The sequence below is a fragment of the Heterodontus francisci genome, chromosome 9 (assembly GCF_036365525.1).
Source record: "Heterodontus francisci isolate sHetFra1 chromosome 9, sHetFra1.hap1, whole genome shotgun sequence".
NCBI classification, from domain to species: Eukaryota; Metazoa; Chordata; class Chondrichthyes; order Heterodontiformes; family Heterodontidae; genus Heterodontus; species Heterodontus francisci.
This window is the reverse complement of record NC_090379.1, coordinates 57,510,240-57,534,262: the sequence shown is the minus strand read 5'-3', so window position 1 is coordinate 57,534,262 and position 24,023 is coordinate 57,510,240. Positions and strand designations below refer to the sequence as shown.

At 41.2% G+C, this 24,023-nt stretch overlaps 1 protein-coding gene across 1 annotated transcript in view; it reads left to right on the top strand.

Moving 5' to 3' along the window:
* The first annotated feature begins 914 nt into the window (after positions 1 to 914).
* cnih1 (cornichon family member 1) overlaps positions 915 to 24,023 on the top strand; it is a 28,520-nt gene continuing 5,411 nt past the window's right edge. The window contains exons 1-3 of the mRNA XM_068039164.1: positions 915 to 1,040; positions 1,628 to 1,696; positions 16,721 to 16,833. Of these exons, the coding sequence (XP_067895265.1) occupies positions 960 to 1,040; positions 1,628 to 1,696; positions 16,721 to 16,833 (263 nt within the window). The 5' untranslated portion in view covers positions 915 to 959. The remainder of the gene's footprint in view (positions 1,041 to 1,627; positions 1,697 to 16,720; positions 16,834 to 24,023) is intronic.

The following is a 24,023-nucleotide window of genomic DNA, read 5'->3' as shown; positions in this document are numbered from 1 at the left end:
TTACCACAACCATTAACACTCTCTTTACCTTTGTCCCATGACATCTTTGCCCTCTGCCCTATCACACTTCCCTTTTGTTCCCCCTGTCCCCCCTTCACTTTCTTAAAACCTAATACATTTCTCACTTTTGCCAGTTCTGATGAAAGGTCACAGACCTGAAACGTTAACTCTGCTTCTCTCGCCACAAGATGCTGCCTGACCTACTGAGTATTTCCAGCACTTTCTGTTTTATTTCTGATTTCCAGCATCTGCAGTATTTTGCTTTTATTTTGATATTAAAAATTCTCATCCTTGTTTTCAAATCCCTCCATGGCTTCACCCTTCAATATTTGTGTAAACTCCTCCAGCCCCATTACCCTCCAAAATATTTGCGCTCCTCTAGCTTCTTGAGCATCCCTGATTTTAATCGCTGCACCATTGGTGGCTGAGCCTTCAGTTACCTCGGCCCTACGCTCTGGAATTTCCTCCCTCCCTCACTTTCCTCCTTTCAGACAGTCATTAGAAGCTACCTCTTCCTTTAGGCCATCTGAACTATGTGGCTTGAACTATCTGTTGTTTTATAATGCTCCTGTGAAGTGCTTTGGGGCTTTTTATTACTTTAAAGGTGCTATTTAAATATATGTTGTTGCTATCAGGGACAAGCACCAAGTGATGTGCGACATGCAACCTTGTCATTTTGCTAGTGATGAGGGGCTTATCAGGAAAGAATTTTGAGTCCTCAGCAAACTGGGGGCCAGCTAGCGAGAAAGCTGATGAGAGGTCATCGACTTGAAAAGTTAACTCTGTTGCTCTCTCCACAGATGCTGCCAGACCTGCTGAGTATTTCCATGCATTTTGCGTTTTTATTTCAGGTTTCCAGCATCTGTAGTATTTTGCTTTTGGGATGGGGAGAAAGGCATCTGCGTCTTGGCGTACTGACGTCAGCACGTTGGCTGGCTGCCTGGCTGCCCGGATCCAAGATGGCGTTTACTTTCGCGGCCTTTTGTTATATGCTGGCGCTGCTTCTCACAGCCGCACTCATCTTTTTTGCCATTTGGCATGTGAGTATCAGATTATTCTCTTTTTATATCTGTGCATTTTATAATGGACCGTTCTTTTGAAAACGTGATTTCTTTTGGCTAAATGTGGGAGGAGAAGCTGCTGACGGTTGATTTGCCGGCTGGTCCTAACTGTTTACGGCTGTTGTCAGGCCCGAGGGAGGGAGCATGTCCCACAACTTCCCAAACAAGGCACCCATTTTCCACTTTCTCAGTAAATTTTGGGAATATTCAGACCATGGTGTGTGATGTTTGTTGCCAAAGCCAATGCAAATAAACTTCAATATCCTGATTCATTCAGAACCGTATCGCCGGTTTTGCTAAATATAAGGCTAGCTTATTGCAATTTTTTGATGCATACAACGGGGATGCAACTTGTATTTTTGTATTTGAAAACCTTATCAAAAAGAGTAGTATAATAATACAAAGTGATTCCTGACAACGCTTGCGTTGTCAACAAATGCAGTCATAATAAAGGTTTATATTGTATGCACCTTTATTTGGTTGAATAGTGTAGATCACCCAACCGTTTCTGAAATTGCAAATATGAGGGAAGACGTAATTGTTATACTGTTGATACTCTTTTCCAGATTATAGCATTTGACGAATTGAAGACTGACTACAAGAATCCTATAGACCAATGTAATACACTCAATCCTGTAAGTTAATGTGAGCTGATTTTGAATATTTATAAACAGTTTATTTTGCTTTTTATCTAAACGTTCCGTTTTCTCTGTCTAGGGAACTGTTTTTCTTTGAGTCTATTGATTCACGCTTGCTTCACCTTTGTATTCTGACTGTTGTTAATCTGCAGTGATCTTGTCAGCTGTCGTACTAACATTCTTTCAATCTGCTTTTGTCATTTTTTCGGCACAAAGACAGTTGTAAAGGTCAAAAAGATTAAAAGAGTCAAAATGGCATTAAAGGTTTGTACTAATTTCTAGTTAAAATGCCTTTCATTTTAAAACCTTTTTCTTGGGGTCATATGTGAACGTCTTTCAGGTCATAATTGACGATATGTAAGGGTAAAATCAAAATTTGTTCACTTATTTGCAAAAATTATTGTTTTATTACTGTAATGAAATAAATTAATGCAGTATGGGTTGTTACATTTAAAATTTAATTTGTATGCTGTTCCGACTTGGGCTACTTGTACATAAGTGAATAATTTGGAACTATGTAACATGAATACATTTTGAAATTGATAAATGCAGTATGAGTTAAACCTATCAAATTAACTTAAGTTAGAAGCTGAATTGTTGTAAATTTGAACAGTAAAACAAATCCAATAGAAGTATTAAAGACGCACAAATTAAAATGCTGAAGATACCGCTAACTGAAAGACTATTGTAAATGACCCAGCCCGACATCATCAAACATATAACCCATTCTTGTGCATACAGTGGAATTATTGTTGGTGATCAATATTCATCTTAATATTGAGATATTTGGTGGGCAGTCTTTCAAGAAATGTAAAAATACATTGAGCAGGCACATTATTTATGGAACTGCCTTACATGTATTTTTTAATCGTATGGACTAGCAAAATGTCAATCTTTTAATTTGTAATTTGTTGGCTGAAACTCTTGTTCACAAGATCATAAGATTATGAATGCTGGAGGCCAATTGGCGGTCATTCATCCACCCAGAAAGACCAAGTACCCCCCACCCCCAGATGTGGCGGGTCTGAGTTTCATGAGTTTCACGATTCATGAGTTTTTGTCTCCCTGACTCTAACTGGAGGTTCATTCCTTCTATTCTGTGATCTAAATTTGCTCTTTAACAAGTTTTAAGCCTATGTCCTCTCCCCTGCTCTTACAGTTTAGATTGAAATCATTTTTCAGATAAACCACCTCCATGCCATTTAATATCTTGTTTACGTCTAGAAGATTACCCCTATACCACCTTTCAAAGTAGATAGGTGCAAGTTTGTTCAGTCTTCATAATTCAAACACTAGGAATCAGCTTTGTGGTTTTTCTGCCTCTAGTGCTTGAACATCTACCATGTGTTTGAGTCTAGAACTGGAACTTGCACCCTAGGTGTGGTGTAATCAGAGCACTACAAAGTTCAAGCATGACTTCCTCTGATTTGTACTCTTTTGTCCCAGCAATGTAATTCACATTCTGTTAGCATTGTTGATTGCTGCTATGCATTGGTTGGATTTATTGACCGTTGAGTCCACTAAGACACCTTTATCAACCTCATCCTTTTCTATTTCACCAGCATCTGAGGAGCATGTGTATTTTTCCTTCCTATGTGCAGTGAAATAAGACTTGCATTCATACTGGGAGGTGGTGGGGTAGTGGTGATATCACTGGGCTAGAGGCTAATGCTCTGGGGGCATTAAATTAATCTGGAATTAAAAGCTAGACTAACGGTGACCATGAAACCATTCTCAATTGTTGTAAAAACCCATCTGAGACACAAATGTCCTTTAAGGAAGGAATTTGCTGTCATCGACTGGTCTGGCCTACATGTAACTCCAGACCACAGCAATGTGGTTAACTCTTAAATGCCCTCTGAAATGGCCTAGCAAGCCACTGAGCTGTATCAAACTGCTACGCAGTCTTAAAAAAAGGAATGAAACCGGACTGACCACCTGGCATCGACCTAGGCACTGGAAATGACAATGGAATAAAACCAGCCCTATCGACCAAAGGCCTCCTTACTAACATCTGTGCCAAAACAAAGAGGATGCCCACCATCGTGTTGTGTGGCACTACCCTGTTAAATGGGTTAGATTTCGAACAGATCCAGCAACTCAAAACTGGGCGTCCATGAAGCGCTGTGGGCCATCAGCAGCAGAATTGTATTCAACCACAATCTGCAACCTCATGTCCTGGCATATCCCCCACTGTACCATTACTATCAAGCCAGCAGACCAACCCTGGTTCAATGAAGAGTGCAGTAGGCCATGAACAGCACCAGGCATACCTCAAAATGAGGACGACTTTCATGCTGCTTCCCCTGTGTGGCATGCGATAGACAGGACTAAACAATCCCACAACCAACGGATCAGATCTAAGCTCTGCAGTCCTGCCACGTCCAGTCATGTATGGTGATGGACAATTAAACAACTAACCGGAGGCTCCAAAAATATTCCCATCCTCAATGATGCGGGAGCCCAGCACATCAGTGCAAAAGACAAGGCTGAAGCAATTGCATCCATCTTCAGCCAGAAGTGCCGAATGGATAATCTATCTTGGCCTCCTTCTGAGGTCCCCAGCATCTCAGATGCCAGTCTTCAGCCAATCCGATTCACTTCACGTGATATCAAGAAATGGCTGAAGGTACTGGATATTGCAAAGGGTCTGGGCCTTGACAACATTCCCGCGATAGTACTGATGACTTGTGCTCCAGAACTAGCCATACCCCTAACCAAGCTGTTCCAGTACAGTTACAACACTGGCGTTTACCTGGCAATGTGGAAAATTGCCCAGTTAATGCCTGTCCACAAAAAGCAGAACAAATACAACCTGGCCAATTACTGTCCTATCCGTTTACTCTCGATCATCAGTAAAGCAGTGAAGGTATTATTAAGCGGCACTTGCTCAGCAATAACTTGCTCAGTTTGGGTTCTGCCAGGGCCACTCAGCTCTTGACACATATTACAGCCTTGGTCCAAAGATGGACAAAAGAGCTGAACTTGAGAGGTGAGATTGACTGCCCTTGACAGTAAGGCAGGATTTGACCGAGTATGGCATCAAGGAGCCCTAGCAAAACTGGAGTCAATGGGAATTGGTGGGGGTGGGGAGCGCTCCACTGGTTGGAGTCATACAAAACACAAAGGAAGAGGGTTGTGGTTGTTGGAGGTTAATCATCTCTGGTCCCAGGACATCACTGCAGGAGTTCCTCAAAGTAGTGTCCCAGGCCCAACTATCTTCAGCTGCTTCATCAGTGACCTTCCTCCATCATAAGGTTAGAAATGAGGATGTGCAACCAGCAATGAACAATGTTCATCATTTGTGACCCCTCAGATACTGAAGCAGTCTGTATCCAGATGCAGCAAGACCTGGACAACATTCAGGCTTGGGCTGATAAGTGGCAAGCAACATTCGTGCCACACAAGTGCCAGGCAATGACCATCTCAAACAAGAGAGAATCTAACCATCTGCCCTTGACGTTCATTGGCATTACCTTTGCTGAATCCCCCACTATCAACATCCTGTGGGTTACTGTTGACCAGAAACTGAACTGGGCCAACCACATAAATGCTGTGGCTACAAGAGCAGGTCAGAGGCTGGAAACTCTGGCGGTAACTCACCTCCTGTCTCCCCAATACCTGTCAACCATCTACATGGCACAAATCAGGAGTGTGATGGAATACTCTCCACTTGCCTGGATGAGTGCAGCTCCAACAACATTTAAGAAGCTTGACAGCATCCAGGAAAAAGCAGGCCACTTGATTAGCACCCCATCCACCACGTTAACCATTCACTCCTTTCACCACCGACTCACAGTGGCAGCAGTGTGTACCATCTACAAAATGCACTGCAGCAACTCACCAAGGCTCCTTTGACAGCAGCTCCAAACCCATGGCTTCTACCACCTAGAAGGACAAGGGCTGCAGATGCATGGGAACCTGCAGTTCCCCTCCAAGCCACACACCACCCTGACTTGGAACTATATCGCCATCCTTCACTGTCGCTGAGTCAAGATCCTGGAACTCCCTTCCTAACAGCACTGTGGGTGTACGTACACTCCAAGGACTGCGCGGTTCAAGAAGGCTGCTCACCACTACCATCTCAAGGGCAATTAGGGATGGGCAATAAATGCTGGGCTAGCCAGCGATGCCCACATCCCATGAATGAATATTAAAGAACCCTTAACTGCATTAAATTTCATCTGCCATCATCCTGTCCAGTTAGATAATTTGTCCAACACATTTCATAATTTCCAAGCTCCCTTATCTAAATCCACTGCCCTCTTAGTTTGATATGAAAATTTCACCAGTTTGTATTGAGTTTCTGATTCCAAATCATTGGTGTAGATTAGAAATGGAATTTTTCAATGGAATTCTTGTCAAAATGTAATTGTAAATTTGTCGCAACACAGAGTCATGAGATTTAACGTATTAAGTTAAGTGGGGGAAAGTAATTGGAATTTTCTGTGACTGACTATGTATCACTTAAAGCTGAACTCATAACTACCTACAATGTTGAAACCATTTCGCCGTGCGCCATTTGCTAATGCACTGTTGCACATTGCTGCACATCTTCGAGCAGAATTCTTACTGCTGTAAATATGTATGAAACAGTTTTTTAAAGCACTTTAATTGAGATATGTATCCAGCACAGCTATTTAACATTTCAGGATTGTACATTTGAATAATGATTTTTGGAGTACTATCTAGCAGTTTTAAAAAAATTTTTTAGATTTTCCACCAACTTTTTCCTTTAATCAAAGTTGAACCTCAACTTACATTTCTGCTGCTCATCAAGCAATGAAGGGTATTCAGTTCACTGGATACAGACTATCTGTAGTCAAGGAATTGTGCTTGAATAAATGGGAAAGGGATCTTTTGGTGAAGTTTTCTTCCATAAGAAGCTCAGGTGCTAGGATCACCTATGATCTGTTCAAGCCCGGTCTTCCTAATTGGAATCCATGAGAATTTGTAATCTGTGCTATTTGTGAGTTCAAATCTCAGCGTTGCCGTTTGAGTGACCATGGGGCTGTCAGAATGTCATAAAAGCTAACTAGTTCACTGCTGTGCTTACCTGGTCTGACCTGCATGGACTCCAGTCCCACACCAACAGGTTTGCCCTTTAACTGCCCTCTGAAGTGCCTAAGCAAGCCCCTCAGATATATCAAACAGCTACCTTGGGGCAACTAGGGATGGGCAATAAATTGTTCCTTGCCAGTAATGTCCACATTCTGAAAATGAATTAAAAAAAATTCAACCTGTCACTTTGGGAAAAATGTATAGTACAGATACCGGAAGGTATGTTTCTATTTTTCCATTCAATTTTTTTTCTTCAGTACTTTCCTGCCTGAAGAAAGTGACTGAGTTTCAGTTTCATGGTTGGAGGTTGTTCATTTCAGTACCTCGTTCAAAGTAGTTATTCATGTGTGTGTGTGTGTACCATCAGCATTGATGGGTTTGATAGTTGATGTCATTATAGCTGAGCCCGACATCATATGGTGTTTTTTATGAACTTCCAGGATGGTTTAAATTTACCATTTTTCTTTGTCTCTCAAGCATGTTGTAGTACACTTGCTGTTACCTCGACTAAGAAATATAAACAAAATAGTTCAGGGATTGATCCTGGGAGAGCTTACTGGTCTGTTTTACAGTGTCCTGCTATGTAGTGCATTTACTGACTGAACCACTGCCTTTTTATTTAGAGACAGGTATTTGACATGGATTTGGAATTTTGTGCAGTATTTGATTGAGTTGTATAGAATTTTGAGCACCGAAATAGGCCATTTGGTGTTTATACTACACACAGGTTTCCTCCCAGTGCATATCCTTCTATTCCTTTTCCCTTGTTCTTATCTTAAATGCAACTAAGCTATCCGTCTCAACTGCACTATGTGGCAGCATGTTCCACAGTCTCGGCACTCACTGGATATAGAAGTTTCTCCTGAATTCTTTATTGGATTTGTTACTATATTATGTTTAGGGCCCCTAATTTTGGTCTCTGCCACAAGCAGAAACATCATCTCTATGTCTACCCTATCAGACCCATTCACTATTTTAAATATTGCTATCAGGACACCCCTCAACCTTCTGTGTCACCTGTGGTTCATTTGGTAGCACTCTTGCTTCTGAGTCATAAGATTCTGGGTTCAAGTCCCACTCCAGGACCTGAGCATAAATATCAAGGCTGACATCGGTGCAGAAGTGAGGGAGTGCTTCACTGTCAGGGGTGTCGTCGTTTGGATGAGATGTTAAACAGAGGCGCTTTCTGCCCTCTCAGGCGGACCTATCCTATGGCACTATTTTGAAGAAAAGCAAAGGAGTTCTCCGTGATGTTCTGACCAATATTTCTCCCTCAATCAACATTACAAATCGGGTTATTTGATCATTATCACATTGATGTTTGTGGGAGCTTATTGTGCACAAATTGGCTGCTGCGTTTCCTACATTACAATAGTGACTACACTTCAAAAGCATGTTATTTGCTGTAAAGCGCTTTGAGGCGTCCAGTGGTTGTCTTTTTTTCTAAAGAAACGAACCCCAGCCTGTTTCTGTTGATCACACACAGTAGAAGGGGAGATAGCAAGGGTTGTCCTGCTTCATTAGCTGATACTCAGCGGTGACACATTGTAGAACTGGAGAGACGGTGATGGGGTGGATGATGAATTTTCAAAGTCTACAAAAATTGGATCCCCAGTGTGACACCAATCACACCTGTTAAATGGAAACGTATAAATTTCTGTATACTAATATTCATTATAAGTCCACCGACTCCCACAGCTACCTCGACTACACTTCTTCACATCCTGCCTCCTGTAAGGACTCTATTTCATTCTCCCAGTTTTTCTGTCTCTGTGCATCTGCTCTGGTGATGCAACCTTCCACGACAGCGGTTCTGATATGTCTCTGGAAGACTATGAAGTCCAGCAACCCTCCAAGAAGTTGCTATTTCAAACAGAGTCACATGACTTACCTGTTGGCCAGACTGGGGACTGTTTGAATTGTGCCTCGCAGGAAGGTAACAGACTGCAAGTTCAGAACCAAGGAGGAAGGTCTCTGCACGCTCTCTCTCTCAAGCAAAGTCCCAGGGACCCACGGTAACAGCTTAAGTCTCAAGAAGGAGCACCTCTTCAGTCTTCTGGTACCAGAGAAGCAAGTTGGAAATTGTGTACTGGGCCCCAGCAAGAACTCCAAGATCCTAACTTCAGTTGAGGACGTTGTATCAAGGACATGACCATCCAGTTACCGAATTCTATTTATTGCCGACTCTACTTCAACACCACCCCCCCCCCCCAATTCTTTCTTCCTCTCTGTATCTATTTGTATGTTTGTATTTATCTTGTGTACATGCAAGCTTGGTTGCGTCGTGTATTTTAGTCAATTTTAACCCTGTTAAAGTGATAAGGCTAATAAACCTACATCTTTCTTGTTTAAAGCTAAGAAAATCTGTCTGGTTCATTTGCAGTTACAATTAGAGTGCAAGGAGCAAAGGACTCATTGAGGGGGTAAGCTAAAATTACTGTGCTTTAAAAGTTAAAACTTGTAACAGCCAAACCAGGAAAGGGGCAAGAGGGGAGCCTGAGACCCCTTCCTCACCCAGTCATGAGAGAAATTTGGGGGCTAGCGTCCGGTTTGGACCCGCAGACAAACGAGAAATTGGAAGTGGGAAATCAAATTGATTCCAATCATAAAGAGAAAAGGCTTCAATATACAGTTTTTCTTGTGGTTGTGTGTGCTAGAATACTAACATGTCCGTGACCAAAGCCAGTAACTACCCAAGCCTGGGTGAAGTAACTTAGGATAAGTTAAAGTCACTGTCTGTGGAGGAGTTGGGGAAATATGGCTGAGCAGTGTGGAATCACTTTCCATGCCAAAGCTAGGAAATCGGAACTCCTGAGACTCCTAAGAATCGGAGGCAGGGCCAGAATTCGAGTCAAACAGGGTAATATTGGCAAAGATACAATTGGACAGAGAAATCTTGAATTAGAAGACAGGGAAAGGGGGAGAGAGAGAAAGACAGGAAAGAGAGGAAGAACCTTCCAGAAGGAAAGGGAGTTGAGGCGGCTTGAGTTAGCTAGGCGGCGACAGAGTAACCCCAGTGAAAGCATGGAGAATAGAAGTAGTGCGGGGCTGTGTGCTGAGTTTTTAAAATTTTCCCAATTGATTCCAAAATTCAATGAGGGAGACGTGGACACATTTTTTTTGTAACCTTTGAAAAACTTGCTAGACAGTTAAAATGGCCAGCCGAGAGCTCGACACTACTGCTACAAAGTAAGCTAACAGGAAAAGCCCATGAGTTTTATTCCCTGTTGCCAGATGTGAGTTCATCAAATTATGAACTGACAAAAAATGCTATCCTCGGGGCATATGAGGTAGTACCGGAGGCCTACCGCCAGAAGTTCCGACACCTCCGGAAACAAGCTGATCAAACTTACTTGGAATTTGAGAGAAGTAAGCAGCTGGCTTTTGACCAGTGGTTGAGGACTCTTAAAGTATAGCCCACCTATGAAAACCTCAGAGAAGTGATTTTACTAGAGGAATTTAAAAATACTCTCCCTCTCTCCATAATGACCCATGTGACAGAACAAAAAGTATATAGAGCGAGGCAAGCCACAGTTCTGACTGATGAGTTTGCTCTAATATACAGTCGGTTCCCCAGGGGAAAACCTTTCCTAGTCACCCCACAAACCCGAAAAGGACAAAAAGTGGGAAGATGACAGGAGCCCAAGAAGTCCTGGGAGAGAGAGAAAAGCAGGATACACAGGGGGCCCTCCTTAAGCCAAAAGAGACAGTGCTGAAAGTAGGAGTGAGACCTGGACACCTGTGTGCTTCCATTGTAATAAGGCAGGTCATCTAAGAGCTGACTGCTGGAAACTATGGGGAAAGCCTGTAGGGTTAATCAGGACGCACCCGCTCAGTGCAGCAGAAGGGACCCTGATGGAAAGCACAGCCGAGCAGACTGGTTTTAACTGTAGCAGCAATAAGACCCAGGAAACATACTGCTGTGGGTGCAGGAAAATTTAATAGGATCCCTGAAGGTTATCAGGATTTTGTATCCAAAGGGAGAGTAACCCCATACCGCTTGAGTGGAGCAAGCAAACCCATAGTAATGCTCAGGGATACAGGGGCCATCAGATCCCTTTTACTGGGAAAAGGCATGACCTTTCCCCCAGAGAGTGCAGTAAATACCACAATGGTGGTGAATGGTATTGGAGGGCAGTGTATGCCTGTACTTTTACACCGGGTGCACTTGGAGTGCGACCTAGTTTCGGGACCGGTGACCATAGGGGTTGTCCCTAGTTTGCCTGTGGATGGGTTGACTTCCTGGGTAATGATCTGGCGGGGGTGAACGTGGTAGCTTCTCCAGTAGTGAAAGAGAGACAGGACAGTGGCAGTTCCCCTGCATGTGTAGTGAATTGGGCCATGACCAAATCAACTCGCCCAGTGGAGACCGAATTGGCACTGCAGACAGATGACCATGTGGTCTGTCTGAAATTTTCTTTGGAAAGTTAGAGGGCCCAGGGAATGGATTAAATGGATCTTCCCTCACTGAGGCTCCGTGAACTGACCCAGTATTGAGAAAGTTAGCACAGACTGCCCAGACTAAAATTGAATCAGAGGGAGTCCCTGATTGCTACTATTTAAAGAATGAGGTACTGATGAGGAAATGGAGTTCTCCTCACAGAACTGAGAACAAAGAGTGGACAGTGGTTTACCAGTTAGTGGTGTCGCAGAACTACTGGAGGGAAATATTAAGAATGGCCCATGAGATTACAGTGGCTGTACATGTCGGTATATGGAAAACCAAAGCCCGCATAAGACAGCAATTTGACTGGCCAAAACTCCACAAAGATGTGGTGGAGTACTGTCGGAGTTGCTACATGTGCGGGGTTGAGGGGAAACCTCAAACTGCAGTGAAATCTGCACCCCTAACTCCTGTGCTTTTGGGAAATCCTCCAGCAGAGGGCTGGTGAATTGTGAGGGACCACTGCCGGGAACAAAAGGAGACAGATAGGCACAGGACTGGCAAAAACTTAGAGAGGAAAAGGGAAACAGGGACAAAGAGGACAGGTTAAAAGAGGTACGGGAGGATTCCCAAATGAAAGCTCCTACTGTCCGGTCAGCCAACCCCGAAATGTTGGAAAAATGAGACCCCACATCCTCCAATGTAAATGCAGACAACCGAAGCACCGCACCAGGGTTGCTAACAGCATTTACAGAAACCTGCAGAGACAAAGAAAGTCCTCAAGAGGGCAGAGAAACTGAGGGTGATGCCTTACCTAGTCGAAGCGCCGCAGGGGAGTGCAGTAGAATATGGACAAATACCTACAAGCAGGAGTGTCCCAGAGGACAAAGGGAAGATTAGCAAAGAATCCTCCCTCCTCCCCACAGTTGGGAGAAAAGGGAACCAACAATGCCCTGAAGTGAACAGCACTTTCATGACTCACAAGAGCACTGAAAGTGAGATCAGAGTGAATCCACCCACTGCTGACTCTCCTGATCAGAGCTCCAACCCAGAGCTAATTAAATCTAACCATCCCCCTGCAGACCCCAACAGGAACAAAGGCACCCTAGACAATCATGGAAATGTGCAAACCTCACACCTCCTCAACAATCACTGCTTGAAAGGGTAGTTGAGGCAGAAACTCTCAACTGATTCAAAAGCAGTCTGGATATGCACCTCAAGTGACGTCATCTGCAGGGCTACGCACCAAATGCTGGAAGGTGGGATTAGAATGGGTGTTTCATTTTTCGGCCGACACAGATATGATGGGCCAAGTGGCCTCTTTCTGTGTTTTAAACTTTCTATGATTCTTTTGGGATGCCCATTCCCAACGCATTGCAGGCTGATCGTGAAGAAACTTTAAATCCCTTGAGCAACACATAACTATCTCAGACCCACCTCAAGGGAAAAGGGGCAGTTTAAAGCACCACTGCTACAAAGGAAAGACAGGCTGAAACCATTTTAAGAATTCTGAATGAATGAGAATGAATGAGAGAAATGCATGTGTGCTTTCCTGTATTTTCGCTTCCTTCTAATGTATAATGAAATGCTTCCCTAATGACGCATTTCATTCAGCAAGAGGTGGAGGTGACGGAAATCACACCTGCCAAATGGAAACATATTAATTTCGTCATATGGAATACTACTTGAACTTTTTTTTTACTGGACATTGAACATAACTTTTTGAAAAAAACCAACAGAGCAAACCAGCTGAAAATATGGTTGCATATTTGCATTCTGAGAGACAGTTACATAGAGAGACAATGGGGGTGCTCCCAGATTCAATTAGCGAGATGGGTTTTGCCAATAGTGCAGATTAAAAGACATTGAGAGCCATTGTAAGAGACAAAACTCTACTGCCCCCCCCCCCCACCCCTGCCCCGCGTGTCTGGAAGACTCTGAAGTCCAGCAACCCTCCAAGAAGTTGCTATTTCAAACAGAGAGGGTCTCGTGACTTAACCTGCTGGCCAGAATGTGGACGGTTAGAATTGTGCCTCACAAAAAGGTAACAGACTGCAAGTTGAGAACCAAGGAGGAAAATCTCCGCTCTCTCTCTCTCTCAAGCAAAGTCCCAGGGACCACAGTTGCAGCTTAAGCCTCAAGACAAAGCACTTCTTCAGTCTTGTACCAGAGAAGCAAGTTGGAAATTGTGCACTGGGCCTCAGGGAGAACGTCAAGACCGTAACTTCAGTTGAGGACATTGTATCAAGGATATGACCATCCAGTAACCGAATTCTATTTATTGCCAATTCTACTTCAACACCCACCACCCCCCCCAATTTTTTCTTCCCTTCTGTATCTATTTGTATGCGTGTTTTTATCTCGTGTGCATGCTAGAATGGTTGCGTCACGTATTTTAGTAATTTTTAACCGAGTTAGAGTGGTAAGGCTAATAAACTTTAATCTTTCTTGTTTAAACCTAAGAAAACCTGTCTGGTTCATTTGCAGTTACAATTAGAGTGCAGGGAGCAAAGGACTCATTGAGGGGTAAGCTAAAATCACTGTATTTTAAAAGTTAAACCAGGAAAGGGGCAAGAGGGGAGCCTGAGACCCCTTCCTTGCCCGGTCGTAACACCATCCTGACACAAACTGGTTGCAGCACAGGCTGTGCCACCCCTGCTAGTTGGAAAACAGTTGGAAAAGTAGCAAAAATGACACAAAGGTTAAAATAAACTTATTTAAACCAAACTTGTATCTAGCAGTGGGATATTGTTGTGATATTGTTGAACCATTAGATTTCCTGATAGTAAATAGCTCCATTTAGTCTTGTAATTGAAACAGGGCAGAAGTAGATACTGTGCTCTGTGACTTGCTATGCTGTGAAATTTGTACTTAATATTATTGTTTTGCCTTTTCAAATTTGATTTTTGGCATCCTGTGCATGCTGAAGTGACTTGGGTTTTTGCTCAAACCCTAGGCTTGCTTTTGTTACCTAGATATTGGGCTGCTAAAAGCCTACAATTGTTTGTATGGAGTGAGGGTCCCTTATGCATGTGGTTGATGCTGAATCTGAGGAGAATATGAAATAAAAAAATATAACGTAGATTTAATACATTTTTTGAATTCATTCATGGGGTGTGGGTGTTGCCGACAAGGCTAACATGTATTGTCCATCCCTAAGTGCCTATGAGAAGGTGATGCTGAGCTGACTTCAATTGATCGTAGCAGCACGGTGGGAAACAAGTACAAAACGAGACCAATGGGTATTTGGGAAAGTAGCAGAAGCTTTCAACAAACTTTCTGCAAAATATTACTTAAACTATTTGCATAAGATTAAAAATATCATTTGACCTTTTCAATATACTTTCTAACGAATGCAAATTGGGTATGGTAGTATACGTTTGGTCCAGGAATGAACAATTAAATCCTGTCATCGTAAGTTGTGAAATTTAATTCAATAAATCTGGTAATTTGTGAGCTGGCACAGAAAAATGACCAGGCAATCTTCCAGATTGTAGGTTTAAAAATTCAAGTGATTCATCACTGTCCTTCAGGGAAGAGAAATTGCCTTCTCTATCCCCTCTTCTAGCCGACAGGTGTCTCCACTCCCACACTATGTAACTAACTCATAATGCCCTCAGCAATATGGATGGGTCGTAAATACCACCTTACCAGTGACCCCACATCCCAAAAATAGATGGGAAGAAACTTCACTAATTTATGTTCTGTGCCCTGAACCAAACTTTCACTGTTTGAAATATTGAAGAAAATAGTGTTTATCATTGCACTCTGCTTTCCATACAGTGGAACCTATATTATCTGCTAGTTCCATTATTCTGGTTTGGAGGTGTCTTTCCACTGTGGCATCTATTCAAAATTCCACTGTACCATGCTGTCCCTCAAAACAAATTTAGAAAAAAGGTTGGAGTGTTTGGAAGTAACCATTTCATTCTGGCAGTTGCAACCTTCATTGGTCTACACTACAGACTCTCTATCATGAAGGTTAAAGACTGCTCTGCGAGTATGCGTGCAGGGCAATAATACAGAACATTCTCATGTGATGTGTATTGTTCTGCTAAGGCAATCTTAACAGTTCCTATTGAATGTGACCCCGCAGCAAAAAAACTTTGGTAACTTGGCAATTATACTTGGGTACTCTAATAAAGGTGACTGAGAAAAGTGGAATGATTAACACAGGTGCACTAATGTTGCTACGCTGGGTAGAGGCTAAAGCATTCTATTGGGCAGAGTAAAGGGAACTTTGCTCTTTATCTGGTCTACTGTACTTGACTTAGGAATGCTTGATATTAAAATTGGGAGACAAAATTGCAAAAATATTCCTTCCACATGAAGGCATTGACTCTTTCATGTTGATGAGTACAAAATTCACCTCCAAATATTTGAAGGAGAAAAAAGTATTCTGCATTTCAAAAACAAAATTCTAAACACTTCTTCACTTTCCCAGTTTTCTGTGTTCCATCCTCTATTTTTATATTAGTTTTACCTTTAGAACTTTTTCTGTTTTTAAAACCAAACTTGAAGCACTTGATCTTTTGTTCCTGAGTTTACAAATCCTGCCAATTGAGTGTTAGAAGTTTGAAGATTGACATGATTGCAGGCCAGCCAGCTCTTGAAATGGTTTTTTTGAACTAGTGTCAAATTTAAAGTGGGATCACCCAACAAATTGTTTTGTTTGTATCACAGTTGTGTCTGGATGAGACCTAGTGCTCTAAGGATTAAAGTTCATGAAGAACAAGTTGCAATATTAAAGACTACATATGTCTTAACTATTTAAGAAATGAACAAAATTTGCCATAGACTTGCATGTTTTGTGGCTGCTACATAATCTTGCATTACTCCAAACTGCTGTACCTTTTTCTGCTTTGTAACAGCTATGTAATTTGAATGAGATTTTGTTGGAACTATTCTGCTCCATGTGCTGTTCCCATTGTTCTGACATGCCTGCCTCTCATTAGATGTACAACTTGGCCAGGACATGTAAATGTTTCAGAATATTTTTGAGTTAATTTTTACATTTATAGTTGAGTTTTGTTTATTGTCCTTCGATTCCGTGCAGTTTTTTTTGTCTGCATTAGATGTGATCCAATTTACTTCCCCAGCACTGTTGGTGAATGACATATTTTACATGGAACGTTTAGCATGGAATAGAGGCAGAGTAAAGTTCCTCTACTTCCTGTAATTTTTGAGACTGCTAAATTGGTGCTGATTGGTGCTGGATTATGGTTAGTATTATAGGCTGGCATCCATTAGGAACTGGATTGAGACTGTTCAAATTTTTACTTGGAACTCTTAGAGCCAGCAGACAAAGGAAACTTACATTCCATTAGACTGGCTGGATTTGCACCCAAGTCTCCAGAGGTAAAAGAGTGTTAGAGTACCACATGTGGAACTTTTGAGAACTTATCCTTTTGTACTCTGTAAATCCTGATAAAAATGTCTATTGCTTTGATGACTGAAACATTGGTACTATGGAATACCTATATAAAAATTATTTCCAATAGGATAATTTTTTTTGCCATGGTATGAAAGTGAACGCAAGTATAGTAAAACATACTCATTTTAAGTTTTCTTTTCAGCTTGTACTTCCCGAGTATCTTATCCATGCCTTCTTCTGTGTCATGTTCCTCTGTGCAACAGAGTGGCTTACCCTGGGTCTCAATATGCCATTGCTGGGCTACCATATCTGGAGGTAAGTAGCTATTGTTTGCTATGTATTTAATGTATTTTAAGTTTTGACTTGAGTAGATAATTGAATTTATCATGCTAAGTATACAGCAACTGTTCTTGTAGTTTATTTGCAGCTTTTGTTGCACTTTATGGTCTACCTCTACATTCTATGTGTTTTTCCTGAAGCCTAGCACAAGATCGTTTCCATTTATAAGTACATTGGAATACTGAAATTCTGAAAATTTGGATAAGAGATGGAGACATACAAGTGAATAGTTTGCTTTATGAATATTTGATAATGGAGCTTATTGTAATATCAAATGATTTTGAATTTAATCTTGCAATCATTCTTGCCAAATCTATAACTAAAATTGCTTTGAATATGCAAAACCTGATGGAAGAGTACATAATAAACTTAATCATCAGTTAAAATTATTTCAAATTGAACATTCCTGATTAACACACCTGGCATGTTTAACATCACTGAAATGTTCAGTTAGGCTGCAGAGTCACAATAGACTTATTATGCCTATGATGCCTAGATCAAACATGGAAACAAATAATCTGAATAATACATGGGACATAATATAACCGACTGACCGCTATTTATTTGAAGCAATAATATAATGCACTAAATGCAATGAAGAGGACAGCTGATTCTACAATTTAAGTAACTGCATGTACTTTATGGCACCAGTGCAGCAGGTACAGGTTGCATTGTTACTTGTCTACAGAAAATTAAAGTTCGAACATGATCTGATGCTAACACTTAACTTGGTTTTGGTGTGTTAAAACACACCTACGTAATTGAGTTTTCTACTAAGAAATGAGGCCTGATGCAATGGCTATTACTTTAATGAATAATACATATTTCAGCCTACAAAATCTAGAATTACCAGTAGCCTTTCCAAAATCCATCTTTTCTAGGTGGAATCTTTAGAATTAAATAGCAGGAACTGTAAGATGTTGCACAAGTCCTAAAACAAATGTTCACCAAGGGAATAATTGAATGTAGACCCATATTTTTATATCAGAAATTTGTAGCTGCTTTTAAATTCACACACTAATTGCCACAAGTTTCATAATGTTAAAGGTGTCCCAGCAAGAAAACTTGCATTCTATAACACACTATTTCATTTCAAATATCTCTAAACACTTCAGAAAAATGAAATAAGTGTAGTTATTGTTATATAGGGAAACATTGAAACTGATTTGTACAGAGCAATGTCCTAGAAACAGCAACAAAATGAATGAAAAGTTGATCTATTTTTGGTGATGTTGGTTGAGAAATGGATGTTGGCTAGGATACTAGGAAAACTCATGTCTCTTCAGATAGTGCAATGTCCATGTGAGCTGACAGACTGGGCTTCTGTTTAATGATATCAATGCTGTGCCTAATTGTGCACTTCCAAATTTCAATGTACACTATTGCACTCCAGTTGTTACACTTTATTCACTTGTGATTTATTAGTGTTTTATGAAATTTCTCAAATTGTAGAAAGAAAGAAAGAAACCCGATCAATACTTGCTATTTTAGTTGTTCTTGAGATAATCAAGAGCGGTTTTCTTATGAGAACCAGGAGAGCCAAGTAGATACCAATCTAGAGACTTATCTAAAATTATAACCATGTTTTAGTCCCTGAACTACCCATGAACAATACCATGAGAGTTCAGTTAGTATATATTCGGGAAAAACTCCCTGTGTGTCCTTTGATTACAGCATTTTAAAACTAAAGTAGTAGTCTTGATTTTCTTTCTCTTCTCCCTCCGCAAAAATGGGTGGACTTAACATGTTCCCTATGAGCTATTTGAATAGATTCTACCTCAAATGTTATCAGCTTTTTAAAGTAAAATCCAGCTACAATATTGGAGTGAAACAGATGGCCCAAAATAAAGTTTACATTCCCAGCAGCTGTAGCTAAACATTAGTATCAAATTGAAGAGTAGTAAAGTAAGAGTCAGATAAGTATTTTGCTGATGAACAATTGATGTCTATTCTGAAAATGAAGGTTAAGACTGTTAATACATACAAAGTGCATACATGAAGGACTATCAGGAAAAAAATCAAGTCTGGATTTTAAAAAAATTAATTGCTGCTTCTAGCAGCAAAAGGAACACTTTATTTAACATATTGAATAATGGCGTCAGACTTCCAGGTTGTTGAGTGGTTGAAGAAGAATAGGCCATTTGGCCCATCAAGGCTGATCTTTCCACAGACCATCTGCAATCTACTTTATAATGGAATCTACCCTATCTGTTTAATCTTCCGTGAGAAATGACCTGCATAAATATTCATGATCCTCAAAAGAAACAAGCAAACTCCAGGATATCTGCTAATTCCTACATTTCAAGTATTCAGCTTTGGCTGGGTGGCTGTTTCTAGTGCCAGCAATGCATTTTATTCTGTGGAGTACAATCGCTCCTGATGATTTGAAGTCTTTTTCTGCTAAAGATTTTTGAATTATCCAATAACTTGAATTGAGCAATGTAAATAAAACACAGTGGAAATTTAGTGCTTAAAAATTGAATTAATCGGAGAATTTGAAGTACAAAGAGTATATTCTTTCTATTCTATTTTCTACTCATCTCTAAATCATTTCCTGCCCATTAAGAAAGGTATGGCAATAATCATGGGTGATTTTATTATGCGTATAGATTGGATTAATCAAATTGGCAAGGGTAGCCTAGAGGGAGAGTTCATTGGATGTATTAGAGATTGTTTTTTGGAGCAACATGTTGTGGAACCAACCAGGGAGCAGGCTATTCTAGATTTGGTATTATGTAATAAGGTGGAATTAATTAATGATCTCATAATTAAGGATCCTCTAGGGAAGAGTGATCATAGCATGCTAGAATTTCAAATTCAGTTTGAGGGTGTGAAACTGGAGTCCCACACTAGTGTTCTGGAGTTAAACAAATGTAGTTACATAGGCATGAGGACAGATTTAGTCCTAGTGGACTGGGCAGGAAGACTAAAAGGTAGGACAGTTGATGAGCAGTGGCAGATGTTTAAGGAGATAATCAAATCCTCCCAACTAAAATATATTCCAGAGGGGAAGAAAGATTGTAAGAGGGGCAAAAAACATCAATGGCTAAGCAAGGAAGTTAAGGATAACATAAAGACAAAAACGAAGGCATACCATATTGCAAAGGCCAGTGGCAGGCTGGAAGATTGGGAAACTTTTAAAGATCAACAAAGGGTTACTAAAAAAGTAATAAGAGCAAAGGTAAATTATGAAAGAAAACCAGTGCAAAATATGAAAATGGATAGCAAAAGCTTCGAAGTATATAAAAGGGAAGAGAGTAGCTAAAATGAATGTTGATCCCTTGGAGGAAGTGACTGGGGAGTTAATAGTGGGGAACACAGAAATGGCGGAGGCACTAAATCAGTATTTTGCCTCAAGTTTTCATGGTGGAGGACACTAGTACCATCCCAATAGTACCAGGTAATGCAGAGGTTATAGAAAGGGAGGAACTTAGAACAACCATCATCACTAGGAAAAAAAGTACTGAGCAAACTATTGGGATTGAAGGCAGACAAGTCCCCAGGGCCTGACGGCCTACATCCTAGGGTCTTAAAGGAAGTGGCAGTGGAGATAGTGGATCCATTGGTTATAATATTACAAAATTCCCTGAATGTGGGGAAGGTTCCAGTGGATTGGAAAAATGCTAATAATAATGCCCTTATTCAAAAAGGGAGGGAGGGAGAAAGTAGGAAACTATAGACCAGTTAGTTTAACATCTGTTGTTGGGAACTTGTTAGAATCCATTATTAAGGAAGTAATAACAGGACATTTAGAAAGTTGGCAGCGCAGTGGTTAGCACCGCAGCCTCACAGCTCCAGGGACCCGGGTTCGATTCTGGGTACTGCCTGTGCGGAGTTTGCAAGTTCTCCCTGTGTCTGCGTGGGTTTTCGCCGGGTGCTCCAGTTTCCTCCCACATCCAAAGACTTGCAGGTGATAGGTAAATTGGCCGTTGTAAATTGCCCCTAGTGTAGGGAGGTGATAGGGAATATGGGATTACTGTAGGGTTAGTATAAATGGGTGGTTGTTGGTTGGCACAGACTCGGTGGGCCGAAGGGCCTGTTTCAGTGCTGTATCTCTAAATAAAAAAAATAAAATAAAAAAAATAAAGTTAAAACGCAATCCATCAGAGTCAGCATGGTTTTATGAAGGGTAAATCATGTTTGACTAATTTGCTAGAGTTCTTTGAAGATGTATCAAGTAAAGTGGATAATGGGGATCCTATAGATGTAGTATATCTGGACTTCCAGAAGGCATTTGATAAGGTGCCACACAAAAGGTTAATACACAAGGTAAGTTCACATGGGTTTAGGGGCAATTTATTAGCTTGGCTAGAGGATTGGCTAACCAACAGAAAACAGAGTGTCGGGATAAATGGGTCCTTTTCTGGTTGGCAAGATGTAACTAGTGAGGTGCCACAGGGTTCGGTCCTTGGGCTCCAACTATTTACAGTCTATATTAATAACTTGGATGCAGGGATAGAAGGTACTATAGCCAAACTTGCAGATGTCACTAAAATAGATGGGACAGTAAGTTGCAATAAAGAAATAAGAAATTTACAAATGGATATGGATAGGTTAGGTGAATGGGCCAAAATTTGGCAGATTGAGTTTAATGTGGATATGTGTAAGGTTATCCATTTTGGTTGGAAGAATAGAAAGGCAAATTATTATCTAAATGGAGAGAAACTTCAGAGTGCTTCGGTGCAGAGGGATCTGGGTGTCCACGTGCATGAATTGCAGAAAACTGGTGTGCAGGTGCAGCAGGTAATAAGGAAGGCAAATGGAATTTTGGCATTTATTGCTAAAGGAATAGAGTATAAAAGCAGGGAAGTGTTGCTGCAACCGTACAAGGCATTAGTGAGACCGCACCTGGAGTATTGCGTACAGTTTTGGTCCCCTTACTTGAGGGATGTAGTTGCATTGGAGGCAGTTCAGAGGAGGTTCACTAAATTGATTCCAGAGATGAGGGGTTTGTCTTATGAAGGGAGATTGAGCAGTTTAGGCTTTACTCCCTAGAGTTTAGAAGAATGAGAGGAGATCTAATTGAGGTATATAAGATGATTAAGGGGATTGACAAAGTAGACATAGAGAGGATGTTTCCTCTGGTGGGGCAATCTAGAAAGAGAGGTCATAGTTTTAGGATAAGGGGTAGAAGATTTAAAACAGACGAGGAGAAATTACTTCTCTCAGAGTCATGAGTCGGTGGATGCTGGGACATTGAGTAAATTTAAGGAGGAGAGACAGATTTTTAATTAGTAATGGGTTGAAGGGTTATTGAGAATGGGCAGGAAAGTGGAGTTGAGGCCAAGATGAGATCAGCCATGATTGTATTGAATGGCAGAGCAGGCTCGAGGGGCTGAATTACCTACTCCTCCTAGTTCTTGTGTTCCTAAGTACTCTACAGCATGGTTGGAGGGATGAGGCAGACTAATTATTTGGAAGAGACTGCTTCAAAATTCTGGGCTCGCTGCAAGTCAGATAACCTGCTCTTGCTTTCCTTATGTACACTTATCAGCATCGGATACCAGAATCATGACTTCACCCATTAAAAAAAAAACAATTATACTTGTCTTTAAGGGAGCACAAAGAAGATTCACTAGACTGATTCTTGGGATTAGGGTATTGTCCTATGACGAGAGATTGAGTAGACTAGTCCTATGTTCCCGAGAGGTGATCTCTTTGAAACATATATAATTCTTAAAGGGTTTGACAGGGTAGATGCCAGGAAGATGTTTCTTCTAGCTAGAGAGTCTGGAACCCGGGGTCACAGTCTCAATAAGGAGTTGGCCATTGAGAACTGAGTTGAGGAGAAATTTCTTCACGCAAAGGGTTGTGAACTTTTGGAATTCTGTACCCCCGAGGACTGTGGATCCTCAGTTGTTGCATATATTCAAGACAGAGATCACTAGATTTTTGGATACCAAGTGGATCAAGGGATGTGGGGATAGTGCAGGAAGGTGGAGTTGAAGTAGAGCTTATTGAATGGCAGAGCAGGCTCGAAGGGCTGAACAGGCCACTCCTGCTCCTATTGCTTCAAAACAAGTGTAATGAAGCCTAGTTTTATGAATTTTTCCTTACAATTTATATAAAACCAAACTTCATGAAAACATCTTTGGTCTTCTCTGAACCCTTACATCATTTGATAAATTTTAAAAATTTGTTTCATGGGATGTGGACATTGCTGGCAAGGCCAGCATTTGTTGCCCATTCCTAATTGCCCTTGGGAAGGTGGTGGTGAACTGCCTTCTTGAACCGCTGCAGTCCGCCTGGTGTGGGTACGCCCACAGTACAGTTAGGGAGGGAGTTCCAGGATTTTGATCCAGTAACAGTGAAGGAATGGGGATATATTTCCAAGTCAGGATGGTGTGTGGCTTGGAGGGGAATTTGCAGATGATGATGTTCCCAGGTATCTGCTGCCCTTGCCCTTCTAGGTGGAAGAGGTCACGGATTTGGAAGGTGCAGTTGGAGAAGGTGTGGTAAGATGCTGCAGTGCATCTTGTATATGGTACATACTGCTGCCACTGTGCGTCTCTGGTGGAGAGAGTGAATGTTTAAGGTGATGGATGAGATGCCTATCAAGTGGGCTGCTTTGTCCTGGATCACAATTCATCAATATCGGCAACATTTTAATGTAAGAAAGGCCCGAAAGAACTTCACAAATGGATGCCTTTTAAGGTGGAACAAAGGATCATGATTAGGCCAATTAGCCCACCAAGCCTATTCCGCCATTCAGTTAGATCATGCATGGCTGATCTATCACTCAATGCCATATACTTGCCTTTGATCCCTTGATCCATATCCCTTGATTTCTTGCTAATAAAAATCTGTCAATCTGAGTTTTAAATTTCAACTGACATAGCATCCATAGCCTTTTGGGGAAAAGAATTCCATATTTCCGTTGTGTGGAAAAGGTTCTTCCTGATTTCATCTCTGAATGGGCTAGCTCTAATTTCAACATGTGCCCCCTTGATTCTCCCACTAACGGAGACAGGTTCTCTGTAGTTACTGTATTGAATCCTTTTTATCATTTTAAACATCTCCTTAGATCATGCCTCAACTTCTAAATTCATGGTAATACAGCCCGTGATTGCTTCATATCTCTCAATATTCTAGCAATTAACATATAGCTAGTGTAAGGCTAGGTTCTGTGAACTTCCTTCCATTAAGCGATTTAAGGTAAGTATTCT